This window comes from Phyllostomus hastatus, unplaced genomic scaffold, assembly GCF_019186645.2.
Source record: "Phyllostomus hastatus isolate PE091 unplaced genomic scaffold, TTU_PhHast_1.1 phas_contig_150, whole genome shotgun sequence".
Classification (NCBI taxonomy): domain Eukaryota; kingdom Metazoa; phylum Chordata; class Mammalia; order Chiroptera; family Phyllostomidae; genus Phyllostomus; species Phyllostomus hastatus.
This window is the reverse complement of record NW_025333611.1, coordinates 39,128,735-39,142,252: the sequence shown is the minus strand read 5'-3', so window position 1 is coordinate 39,142,252 and position 13,518 is coordinate 39,128,735. Positions and strand designations below refer to the sequence as shown.

At 44.1% G+C, this 13,518-nt stretch overlaps 1 protein-coding gene across 1 annotated transcript; it reads left to right on the top strand.

Moving 5' to 3' along the window:
- Positions 1 to 4,944: 4,944 nt before the first annotated feature.
- On the top strand, positions 4,945 to 5,748 carry LOC123813076 (olfactory receptor 1044-like). The gene has a single exon (XM_045830127.1). The coding sequence runs from the start codon at positions 4,945 to 4,947 to the stop codon at positions 5,746 to 5,748; it is 804 nt and encodes a 267-aa protein (XP_045686083.1).
- The last annotated feature ends 7,770 nt before the right edge of the window (positions 5,749 to 13,518 follow it).

Sequence of the window (13,518 nt, the reverse complement as noted above, 5' to 3'; positions counted from 1 at the left end):
GCCTGTCAAGTCTTTACAATGCACTTCAAAGGCACACACATAGTAATTATTCTCTGTATGTACACACACATATATATCTGCACAATTATTAATATTGACTATTAATATTGAGTATATTAGTAACTGGGTATATTTTATAAAAATAATGTTATGTACCTTTACAGTGTATCACATTATATGACATTATAATATAACACATTCTGGGCCCTTGAGAGGCAGAAAGCATAATATTATCTCTATGTCTCCAATGATGCTTCTTCATTGTGTTAAACCCCAAATATTTTTTTTGCTAAATAAAATTTTTTAAAAAGACTTTGATCTTACAGATATTTGTCACATAACATTTGGCCACAGGGATAATACTTTTTTCACAATTCACAGCAAAACACAGCATAAATTTTGTGTTTTTCTGATGCCACAAAAAATAAGTGGAAAGAGAAAGACTGGAAGTGAGGGTGCTCATGTAGAGAGCCAAACATTGCTCCTGAAATAAAGCAGACTCACACAAACAGGTGTGCAGCCACGAGGCAGTGAACATACATTATTCTTTATATGTTGTTTCAAGTCATACATAGTTAGCACTTCTCCTCTGTGCCGGGAGTGTGTGGCTCTGTGTTTTTGTTATCTTTTTCATATTTAGTCCTACCTGCTTTTGAGTAGTCAGTCATTCAAGAAACAGTTGCAGATATGTTTGCTATTTTATCTGTGTCATCTGTTTCCTCCTGAAACATGGGCAAGACATGCACTTTATTTCTTCCTGGTTCGTGAGGCGGTGACCCTAGTGGGGAGAGGCTGGGCTGGGCTGGGTCAGGCTGTGGTCACTGCAGGATAACAGCCTGTGCCTCCTCTGTGAGTCCCTAACGCATCTGGGAAGCTCACCAGGTCACCTCTGTGGACTCCAGAAGCACTACGGTCTGAGCAAACACGGTACAATTCTACACTCAGTATTTTGAGAGATGACAGATTCAAAGCTTGCATTTGCATAGGGGGCATTGGTTGCACTAGCCCATTAGCACCAGGGAACAAATGCACTACCTGCTAACCTGCTTGTAATAAAAATACCCAGTTCAGTGTTATGCAAGCCCAGAGATTCATCAGATTAACAAAGGGCAGACTGTATGCAGCTTGTCAGGGAGATATTTATTTTATTTTTGAAACATAATTGATGCCCATGCCTTCATGCCTGAATGGCTAGAACAGAGGTAAGCACCTTTCACTGAGATGCAAACACTGTTATAAATCCAGCTTTTGGGGAGAGATAACACCTGAGCTGGTGGTAGACGAGAGTGGTGACAGTAGGTGTCTGTCAGCTCAGTGGAAGGCGACTGAGCAGTGGGCCGAGGGGGGGCATGGAGGCAGCCAGAAGGACCAAAGGTGAGCTTCCCACTTCCCCGTGGTGGCTCTGGCACATCCTGTGTGACTCTAACTCACCGCCTGAGCCTGTCTCTGTGGGACCCCAGGGTCATTGAGTCATAGCTCCTTCACTGGGCAAATGAAGAAATCTAGAGCTTGATTCTCAGCATCACTGCCTGTCAAGACAAATTTCAAACAAAAGTATAACTAATTTTCTTAACATAAGTGATGAGCTAACTATGCTTAGAGTTTAGGTGGCCTGTGAAGATTTTTAGCTGAGTTCGAAACCAGGCCGCCCTGAGGCGATGGTCTTAGACACCCAAAGTATAGTGTTTCCACTATTCCCACTGAGGGGCCATTAGAGTAAATCAGGGAACTGTTCTTGTTACTCTGAGTGACTCTTGCTGGGAAGGTGATTGAGGGAACACCAGTCAATGTGAGGTCTCTCTTCTCTCTCTCCTCAAGAGACACTGTCACTGCAGGCAGATGGAAGGATCCTTCCAGCAGCTCACCTCTCCCCTGGTCTCCTCCCCCCAAATCTGCTATTTTTCTTATTGGCTGTCAACATTTGCATTGTATCCCCTCCAAAATTATGTTGAAACCCTAACCCCAGGACCTCCAAATGTGACTTAACTTGGGGAAAGAGCCTTTAAAGAAATAATAAAGTTAAAATGAGGTCATTGCACTGGGCTCAGAGCCACTACAACTTCTGTGCTTCTAAGAAGAGGGAAGTTGACACACGGAGAGATAAATCCCATGGTGAGAGACACAGGGAGAAGATGTCCATCTGTCACCGGGTGGGGGCCTGGCCCCGAGCGGGTCTGTTGCAGGCTGGCTTGCGGTGTGTGGGCTCCTGACTTGGTGTAGGAAAGATTTCACCATGCGAGCCCAGGTGACTTTGAGAGTACATTCTAAAAGCTGGGAACAGTGAAACAAAGGAAGGACTTAGGGTGGAGAAAGCAATAGGCAAGAGCCTAGGCTGGGCTCTTTGGCTCTCTAGGAGAGTCAGAGACCAGGGGGCCTTGGAGATGGGAGCGGGGGTCGGCCCAGGTTGGGCTGCCACTGCCCACTGCCCCTCTGGTTGCGAGTGTCACAGTGTCCCTTAGAGTTCAGGAGGCAGAAAGTAAGAAGTTCATGTCCGAGGCGGGGAACGAGAATGCTCTAGAGAGAGTCCGCGCTGGTATTCTTTGTCTCCAAAGCGCGTTTTTTTCTCTCTCCTCTGTGGGCCAGAACCTTAGGGGAGGGTTTCAGCAGAATATTCATCAGCTTTCCAGGTACATTTTTAATGTGCCAATGCATCAAAATGAGTACCTAATGGAGCCTGATATTACTCCCTGGCCGATTTCACTGCTTTACTTTGCTCTCAGGTCTGCCTGGCTCTAGCTGGTTTTTATAATTTGTTCCCCTGACTTCATCTGTCCTTGGGTTTAGCTGTCACAAATGGCACTAATTGGATCTCTTTTCTCTATCTCCCCACTCGGCGTGATTTAAGCTATTTATGCGCTGGTTGGAGGGAAGTTTAAACCATTTGCTCGCAAGTGTCCTTGCTTGGAGAAGATGAGGTCTTGAGATTCACTGCCAGTTCAAATTGTCTGTCTTTGTCCAGTGTTCTTGCCTTGGTTTCCTAATTCCACCTGCTCGAGAATTTTCCTGGCTTCTTCCCATCCCGCTTCACATCTAAACCAAGGATAGAGATTTCAGAAGAGACCAACCCTGCCAACACCTTTACCTAGGACGTTAGCCTCCCGAACAGAAACAACACGTTCCCGTGTTCGCCCCGCCCTGTCGGTGCTCCCCGTACCCGGAGCCCCAGCAGGCCTCCTCTCCTCGGGTCTGCACATCTCTGTGAAGCGGTGAGCGTGATGAAACTCTTAGTTAGTTCTTGCTGTCATTTTGACCACATTTTATTTCTTAAAGTGTGATAATAAAGCCAATATGTATTCAGTATTCATTTTAACTTTTGGAAAAAGACATTATCCCATTTCCAGAAATGACCTTAATTTTTTGCATACAAAGATTGATAGAGCTGTTTAGGTCATAAAAATATTTTGTCATGACTGATAAATTTTTTTTTTAATTTTTAAAATCAATTTACTTATAACAACACAAACCACACATATGCACAATGAAAGTTGTACAGGTGACAGACACATTCAAAAGAACATTTAAATGGAAGTTTTAAAAATCAAATCTGCATGGGTCCCAGCTGGTTTTTACAGCACAGTTGTGTTACGTACACACTCGTGGTGATGGTCTCTGAATTCCGAGGAACGATTTCCCTTTGTTCGAGTCATGAGGGCCAGTGGACTGTCTTCCTCAGCTCAGAGCCCTTCCCTCCACACTCAGTTTCTTGTTCTTACTTAAAGTGCTAGGTCCTGTGAGGGTCCTGTTGCTGCTTTCCAAGGGAAGGGCGAGTGAGGAGCCCCCGTCCACTTCAGGGCTGCTAACAAAGGCCGGCTTGGTCCTGGCGGGTCCTGAGACAAGGCCCCCTGTCTGTCCGTATTCAAGGCACGGTCTCACATGCTTCCCCAGAACAAGTCTCAATATCATGACTTTCAAGATCATAGCCTAGCAATGCTTCTCCTGTGAGGGACGCCACAGGGACTAAATATATTCATGCACACCACAGTGGCCACTGGGCCAGACTCGGGTCACCATTGTTCTAGTTGACATTTGTGCTAAAATTAGAACATTTTTGCTGAAAAAAAAATTGAAGATTTGACACCGATACCTAAAACTGCATACAGGTAACCCTTCACAATCCCATAACCACCTGCTCCTAACCTGCTCAGACACTCACGTTATCTGCTCAACCTCTGTAAGCTTTCATGTGACAGCCATTTACCTGGTTTACCCTCTTTGTATGAACTCTGTGCACCTACTGCAGTGAATGCAGCCATTGTTGAGAAGGTAATTAATGGGGGAATGAAAATATTTCATCGTGTACATTAAGAAATGTAAATTAGCCTGGCTGGTGTAGCTCAATGGATTGAGCATGGGCCTGGGAACCAAAGGGTCGCTGGTTCAATTCCCAGTCAGGGCACATGCCTGGGCTTCAGGCCAGGCTGGCAGTGCGGGGTGTGCGAGAGGCAACCACACATCGATGTTTCTTTCTCTCCCTCTTTCTCCTTCCCTTCCCTTCTCTCTAAAAATAAATAAATAAAATCTTTTTAAAAAGAAATGTGAATCACTTCAAAGCTTGTTATTTATGGTGCATGCATATAACCAGTATCTTAATAAATACATGTTTTTTTTCTCTTTCACTTATTTAGAATTGGTTACTGCTTAGACTTCTCAGAGAAGCAGCAAGAGAGGAAAGAAGAGGGAGTGGACTCATGAACTATGGTGAGGACCTGGTTCACTGCGACTGCCTCTCTGGTCCGCTCTGCGATCGTGTGTTTCACAGTGTCACAAAGACCACAGCTCTCTTGACTGTCCCTTCATTCTCTCTTCCTCTGACTTGAAAGGGAAATGAGAAATGAGACCAGCGTGACTGAATTTATTCTCAAAGGCTTCTCAGATACGCCTGAACTGAGGTTCGTGAGCATCTCAGTTTTCCTTTTCATCTACCTCTTTTCCCTCCTTGGGAACATGTCCATCATCGCAGCTGTGACCAGAGACAGCCGCCTCCACACCCCCATGTACTTCTTCCTGCAGAATCTGTCCTTCTTGGACATGTGCTACACCTCGGTCACCATCCCCAAGGCACTGGTCAATTCCCTCGTGGGTTCCAACCTCATTTCCTTTTGGGAGTGTGTGGCTCAGCTCTTCTTATTTGTCATGCTGTGTGCTTCCGAGTGCTTCTTGCTTACGTCCATGGCCTATGACCGCTGTCTAGCCATCCACAAGCCTCTCCTCTACGGCGTCATTATGAGTAGAAAGCTGTGTGCAGAGCTTGTTGCCATGGCCTGGCTGAGCGGAGCTCTCTATGCCGTTTTCCACACCGCCAACACCTTCTCCCTTCTGTTCTGTGGACCCAATGTGGTCGACCACTTTTTCTGTGACAGCTCCCCCCTCATGAGGCTCTCCTGCAGTGACTTCCACACCCACGAGGAAGTGGGATTTGCAGTGGGCGGGTGCATCATTCTCAGTGCCTTTGCCCTCACCGTCGCCTCCTACGCTGTCATCATCTCTGTCATCGCTCAGATCCACTCTGCCAGGGGCCGTGGGAAGGCCTTCTCCACCTGCTCCTCTCATCTTGCCACTGTTACTCTGTTTTATGTCACTGGGAGTGTTGCTTACCTGAGACCTACTTCTCAATACTCTCCCACTCAAGGACGACTACTGTCTGTGTTTTACTCCATCCTAACACCCAGCCTGAACCCTCTCGTTTACTGTCTGAGAAACAAAGACATGCAGGTGGCCCTGAAGAAGCTACTTGCCCCATCCGACTAGACCTTGTTTTCTCATATTAAGCACATTACCCTGAACCTTAACTTAGATATAATGAATACATTTTTAGAAACATGCAACCTAGCAAAACTGAGTAATAAAGAAATAGAAAATGTGGCCCTGACTGGTGTGGCTCAGTGGATTGAGTGCTGGCTTGTGAACCAAAGGGTTGCAGGTTAGATTCCCAGTCAGGGCACAGCCTGGGTTGTAGGCTAGGTCCCCAGTAGGGGGCTCATGAGAGGCAACCACACATTAATGTTTCTCTCCTTTTTCTCCCTCCCTTTCCCTCTGTCTAAAAATAAATAAAATCTTAAAAAAAAAGAAAATGTGAACCAATCTAAAATAAAGAGCTTAAAACAGTAATCAAAAAAGCACCAAACATTAAAAATCCCAGTATTAGATGGTTTCACTGGTGAATTCTACCAAATATTTAAGAATAATTAACATCAATCTTTATAAAAATCTTTAAAAAAACTCCCAAACAGTTAATACTTCCAAAGTCATTGTATGAGGCCAGCATTACCTCAATACTAAAGCCAGAAAAGACACTACAAGAAAATAAAACTACAGACGAATACTTTTGATGAATATGGAGGCAAAAATCCTCAACAGAATACTAGCAAACTAAATTCAGTAGCACATGGAAAGGATTAAACACTCTGACCAAGTAGGATTTATTCCTGGGATACAAGAAGTCAACATATGCAAATCAATAAATATACTATCCCATAATAACAAAAGACAAAAATAATATGATTATCCCAAGAGATGTGATAAAAGCATTTGGCAAAATTCACCATCCTTTCATGATAAAAACTCACAACCAGTTGAGCACAGAGTGAGCACGTCTAAACATAACAAAGCCCGTCTATGACAGGCCCACAGCTGAGACTGAGCTGGATCAAAGCCCAAGAGCTGCTCTAAGTAAGATCAGGAACAAGATGAAGGTGCCCGCTCGCACCATTCTTACTCAGCATCATACTGAGCTCCGGACAGAACAATTAGGCAAGAAAAAAAGTATTTTATGTATATTTCACCACAGTAAAGAAATGATCCATTCAAATCCTTGAGGGGTAATGTTAAAGTAACTATGATCTCAAAATTGCCAATAGTTTTTGCTTCCAAATGGATAATTTAAATCACTTGTGAATTTAAGTGCTAATTATAGATCTCCTCTTTTTAAATTGATTCAAAGAAGAAATTAAATAAATGTAATTGAAAAATTAAAATTAAAACATAAACAAATGAACCAGGTTTAAATAATAAAAACTTTTATAAGAGAATTGTGCTGTAAGTTTTCTTTATTTCACCACCACAAAATAAATATGTACAGTCACTCTTCTCCAGGTGGCTCTGTGTGATGAGGTGCCCTAACACAGGCCTGTGTCTCCCACATAGAGCAGGCCTGGCATCACAGATCCCGATGCAACAGTGCTTTCAGAAACATAAGTCACACTTGTTATCAAAGTAAGTTAGAAAGGTTACACATTTGCCCTAAAAATGGGACAGAAGCAGTTTGGTAACCTCCACCACAAGGTAAATTTTGCTAAATCTTCATTTAAGTCAGCTAATTCTACAAATCTACCCTAATTAAATACTCAAATACACTTAAATCACTACAAATGAAGGCATTTAATGGAGCATTTTGTTTAAAATAATAAGAATTAGAAACAGTTTATAAGCTCATCTATATAAACATAAACAAATTGGGGAAAATCTGACTCACCTGCCCTCTTTACACACTCTTGTGCCTGCCAGGATTGGCTGCTGTGATGGAGGGGGAGGGGAAGGTGGAGGGAGAAGGGGTGAAGGGGAAGGGGGAGAGGGAGAGGAAAGAGAAGGAGAGCGGGAGAGGAAGGGAAGGAGGTGGGGTGGAGGAAGGGGAGGGAGATGAGGAGGGGAAGAGTAGGGAGGGGAGAGGAAAGGGGACGCTGAGGGACAAGGGAGGGGGAGGGGAGGGGAGGGAAAGGTGGGTACCTCATACCCACCAATGCAGAAGAAATGTGTTTCTCCACTTTGCTTTTTATCCAGTCTTAGAGATTTCCCTGCTTTGCTTTCCCTCATGTTCCTAATGTACCAGCAAAGGATTTCCTGTGCTCCTTCTCACATTTTCTGCTTTGATTTTAAATATTCGGTTGGACAAAAAGTCCATATGATTTTTTCTGTAAAATATAAGACACAATTTTCGTTTTCACCAATAACTTTATTGCTTTGGATATGTTGAGTATGTCAGCTATCTCCTGTGGGGAATAACATTGACTGTTCTCAGTTAGTGTCTCGATTTGATTGCTATCAACTTCAACTGGTCTACCCAACCATGGTGCGTTGTTCAGAGAGAAATCTCCACCACGAAACTTCACAAACCACTTAGACTTGTTCAATTAGTCACAGCACCTCCTCCACACACTGCACAAAACTTTTTGTTGCAGTTGCATTTTCATCTTTCTTGAAATAATAAAGGATAATATGCCAAAAATGTTGCATATTTTCTTCCATCTTCAGTATTAAAATGGCTACATGAAAACCCACCAATTTGATAAGTGTTTTTATAATGCACGCTGACATGACAGCTGTCACCATACGGTCTAACAAAATTGTTTCAAATGGCATTAAAGAAACAGTTTATACTGTTAAAGACAACTAACGTGCATTAAAGACAACTAAGTGCTACTAGAGTCATCTTACAGGAAAAAAAATGGACGTTTTCTCCTACGGACTCTCCTGTGGCCCTGCAAGTTTCTCCCACTGCCACCACTCCCACAGACTTTTACACCCAGAGGGTCTGAGTCTTTAGTTTCCCATGCTGAAACCCTGGGTTCTGTGGTCTGTCTCACTTCCCAGTGGTTCTTCCCAGCTTATCAGCCCATGAATGTGGGACCAACTGGTCCACCAGCCACCTCCTTGGCTGTGCATCTTCCTTGCCTCAGCTGCTTGTCTCTGCCCCTCCTACCGGTCTGGATGAATGTTTCTTTAACTCCGTGGCTGTTGGACTTCCATGAACTTTGAATATCTGGCAGTTCTGGTTGTTTTTTTGTTTTTAAACTTGATGTTGTCCTTCTTTTGGTTGTGCAAGGAAGTGAAGTGTTTCTACCTATGTCACCATCGTGGCCAGAACTCCTGGGCTACCTTCTCCAAATCCTTGGTGTATCAGTACATGAGCAGATCCAATTTTATGCATTTTGATACATTGGCTAAACACAGTCCTGCGAACAGCAAAAAATATTCAGCCTTGTTTTCCAATTTTATACAAGAGTTTGAAAACAGATGTCAAAATTCCTGGGAAAATAATCAATATTTTGCTACATTTTCGACTCCATTTTCAGTCGACATAAATGTGTTACCTGCCAATTTTCAAATGGAATGCATAGAGCTGCAATCTGCCATTCAACTTAAAGAAAAATTTGATCCTGTCTCTTTACTAAACTTTTATAGGTCCTGTCTTCCCGGAGACAAACACCCCTGGCTTCACATCACACCTTATTCATGTTATCGCCATACGGCAGCACCTGCATTTGTGAGCCACTCTTTTCAGGAATGAAACACATTAAGAACAACATTGGAACCAAAGCACCTTAACAGCACCTTCAGAACTCACTGAGAACTGCAGCAACTTCTATCAAACCAGATATTGATGTGCTAGTTTCTCAGATACAATGTCAAACATCTCACTGGTTTTATGTTGCCCTCTTTTCTTTCACTTCTATAATAAAAATATTTGTAAAAAATCAATGACATGTTAGTACTTAGATGTGCACATTTTCTATATTAGTGATCACAAGCTTGGGACCTGCTCAATGATTTTAAAAGATTATCGGAAGGGCCACTGCATAATTAAGGTTATTATATGAGGACTTTTTGGCTTATCTGTGGTAGTGGATATCACAAAAATTATGCACAGATCTTTTTTTTTTGCTCATCAGTTTTTGTTAGTGGTTGTATATTTAATGTGTGGCCCAAAACAACTCTTCTTTTTTCAGTGTGGCCCAGAGATGCCAAAAGTTGGAACACCTCTGTTGTAGATAATTAGCTGCCTTTCTCTTGCTGCTTTTAAGATTCTCTCTTTGCCTTTAATGTTTGTCATTTTAATCATGATGTGTCTTGGTATGGGCCTCTTTTGGTTCATCTTGTTTGGGGCTCTCTGCACATCCTGGACTTGTATGACTTTTTCCTTCACCAGTTTGGTGAAATTTTCAGTCAGTGTTTCTTCAGATAAGTTCTCAATCCCTTGGTCTCTTTCTTCTTCTGGTAACCCTTCCGATGTGAATGTTCCTGCACTTTATGTTGTCCAATGTTTCCTTAAGATAGCCTAATTCTTTTTCATTCTTTTTATTTATTTATTTATTTTTGCTGCTCAGATTGGGTATTTTTTCTACCTGTCTTCCCACTCACTGATTTTAGTCCTCTGCTTCATCCAACCTATTTTTTATTCCTTCCAGTGTATTATTTTTAACATCATTAAATCATTTGTTCAGTAACAACAATCAGCATATAACAGACTGTACATATTCATTTCCCATTTAGCCTGAATAGCCCATTTTGCTACGGCTAGGGAAAACAGCATTTTAAATAGTCCATCTTTCTAAAATTGAAATGACTTTACATCAGGTATTTAGAAGGAAATGAGAAGAATTAAGGCTTAATTACTATAAAAAACAAAAACTAACACTGCAATTGTAGAACATTTAAATAGAAAAATTATGAACCTATATAAAAAATTACACATATATGCACACTGTACCAAAATACCTTTTCTATTTTAGTAACTAAATTTTTGAGATTAAAAACCAACTACTTCAAGCATTTCTAAATATAAAAATGTTAGGTTTATATTTATTAAAAACAAAATAAATCAGTTCTGTTAAAGAAAACATGTACAGTAGGATAACTATCTGGAATTGTGGAAACAGAAAGAGTGAAGAGCTTAAAATTTCTCAGTATTTTAATGGCTTATATGTTATCTTTTTTAAGACTTTTTTTGTTAAAAATAAGTTTACTTAACTTTAAACTAAGGTCAATATGTTTTTTTATAAAAGACAAAATACTTATTAAAAATGGTAGGCATTAGGTTTGCACCAGCTAAAGAGTAATGTTTTCATTTGTCCTATGTAACAATGTTTAAAACATGCAAATTCAATACCTAATAGAAAAATATGCCTTTCTTCTAGGGATAGGGAGGGGAGGGCTTCTATCTACCTAATTATTCTGCTGGCTGTTGGCTCGCTTGGGTCCTGTCAATCTTTCTAGCTTTGGGTGAGCTCAGTGTAAGAACCTCCCCCTATACCATCTTGGTCAGTGGAAAAGACTGTCCAGTGGTCCCTGTCTACTGTAACAAGAGGGTGACTGAGGGGACACCTGGCAGAAAGGAGAAAGGGGCAAGTTGGGAAGGGAGGGGGCTGGATTCATTAGCCCCAGTGTGCCTGGACCCCTGGCCAGCCAGGCTATCCTGGAATTCCAGGTCCCAAAGATGAGAACATCAGGGCCAGCCTGGCCCACTTGTACCTTGGGAACAAACAGCTGTCCCCCCAACCCCCATACTGGCTACCAAGGGTGCCAGAGTGACCTTCCTTTCCTGGCCCTTAGAGGCAGACTATCAATGTCCCTGCCTCCACAGGCCTGCCTGAGCCCCCAGGACCCTCATCTCGGAACCATGGGCACCTCCTCGGGGCTGAGGATCTGGTGCGTGTACCACACCATGCTGGACAAGGTGCCTGAGGTACCGGAGGGCTGGCTCATCATCTTCTGGCTGAGAGGGAGGAGCTGTACCTTTGTGTCCTGAATGGGCTCGGGAAGGTCCTGCTGGGGGCCCAGACACTAATCCTCTGTAGGACAGAAGTGGTTTTTTTCTAGCTCCCATCCCCAGGCCAGTGCAGCTGCACTAGGGTAACCGGAAGTCCCGGTGGGTCTCCCTGCTCCAGGTGCGGCCCTCGCAGGGCGACAACCTCTTTGCCACGTCCTCGAGCCTGCTGGATCTCCTGCGCTACCCTGGAGTCCCCGCAGCTGTGGCTCCCACGTGCGCCCCAGTCAGCCTGCCCCACCCAGCACTCCTGCCTGCTCCCACCTAGACTTCCAACCAGTGCTGCACCTACTCCACCTACTCGTACTCAGCGGGCAGGATGCCTGCGAGGCGTGGGTAGCGGACCTCGCAGGCTTCCAGCAGGCACGAGGCCTTCAGGTCTTGGGGCCTGCAGAACCAGTAGCATCATTCACCCCGCCCACCGCCGCACCCCGCCCACCGCCGCACCCCGCCCACCGCCGCACCCCGCCCACCGCCGCACCCCGCCCACCGCCGCACCCCGCCCACCGCCGCACCCCGCCCACCGCCGCACCCCGCCCACCGCCGCACCCCGCCCACCGCCGCACCCCGCCCACCGCCGCACCCCGCCCACCGCCGCACCCCGCCCACCGCCGCACCCCGCCCACCGCCGCACCCCGCCCACCGCCGCACCCCGCCCACCGCCGCACCCCGCCCACCGCCGCACCCCGCCCACCTCATGGAGGAGGAGCTGTTTCCCTGCAGGGAGCGCTAGGTCTGGGCCAGGACCCGCTGAAGCCCAGGCTGCATCTTCTAAGGTTATCACTCGAACTCATGAAGCAGGAAAGAAATCGCGCTCCATCAGACTTTCTCTCCTCTTTTCGTGTGTGCAGTCAGTCTCTTGGGTTAACAAGAAAGATCGTACAACTTCCTCATTGGCAATATATCGATTACAAAGACATCGCACTTGTTTTTCGAATTAGATGGCAACCACCTAGCCTTAATTGTTGTAAGTACCACACTTGAGAGAAACATTAAGGAAAAAAATCTTTTCTGATTATCTTCAGTGTGGTTAAAAAAAAAACATTTCTTACAAAATGGTAATTAGTATAAATTTGAGCCCTGGCTGGCATAGCTCAGTGGATTGAGCTCGGGCTGTGAACCAAAGTGTCCCAGGTTCGATTCCCAGTCAGGGCACATGCCTGGGTTGCAGGCCACGGCCCCCAGCAACTGCACATTGATGTTTCTCTCTCTCTCTCTCCCTCCCTTCCCTCTCTAAAAATAAATAAATAAAATGTTTTAAAAAATGGAATCTCTCGATTCCCTCACCAAAGCTTTAAAAAATAAATAAATTTGGTTTTACAAAGTATTCTAATTTACCTAATTCCATATTTAGATGGGGGTGGGAGAAGAGGCTCTTGTCCTGACTTTGCAAATCCTTGAGCAAATGGCCGCTAACACAACGTTCACACGGCGAGCACAGCATTACCATGCTACTCTATCTGGAACATCCTAAAATATTTTCTACAATAAAAATAAATTTAAAAAGTTAATGTACACGTTGCTGTGTTTTGCGAAGTTTGCCACACACTGTCAACTAATATCGTTTGAACCAACAGTATCCTCTGTTACACAAAACCGTTTTTCCACACTGAGGATGGGTGATTCAAAACTGCTAAAATGAAGGCATTAAATTAGACTGTGTCTTATTTCTCCTCAAAATAGATTTTAAAATCTCAGAATTCAGATGCCTGGTACTTTTCAGATATTCCTCTGCTTGAGTTTTCTAGATTTTTGCTCAAAAATCGCTACTACTTATTATAAATGTTTTTTTTTTTAAGTCTTCATCTTCATGCACATGACCAGATCACAGAAACCACGGCGTGGACGACAGGTTGAAAAATGCAACTCGCTCAGCCCGTAAACTTACAACGTGTTCCTGGGGGACCTCGGCCTGGGAGTCCAGAGGCCCCTGGAAGATGCACGGCTCGCAGCCTGTGCACCACCCAACCCGCTGCCGC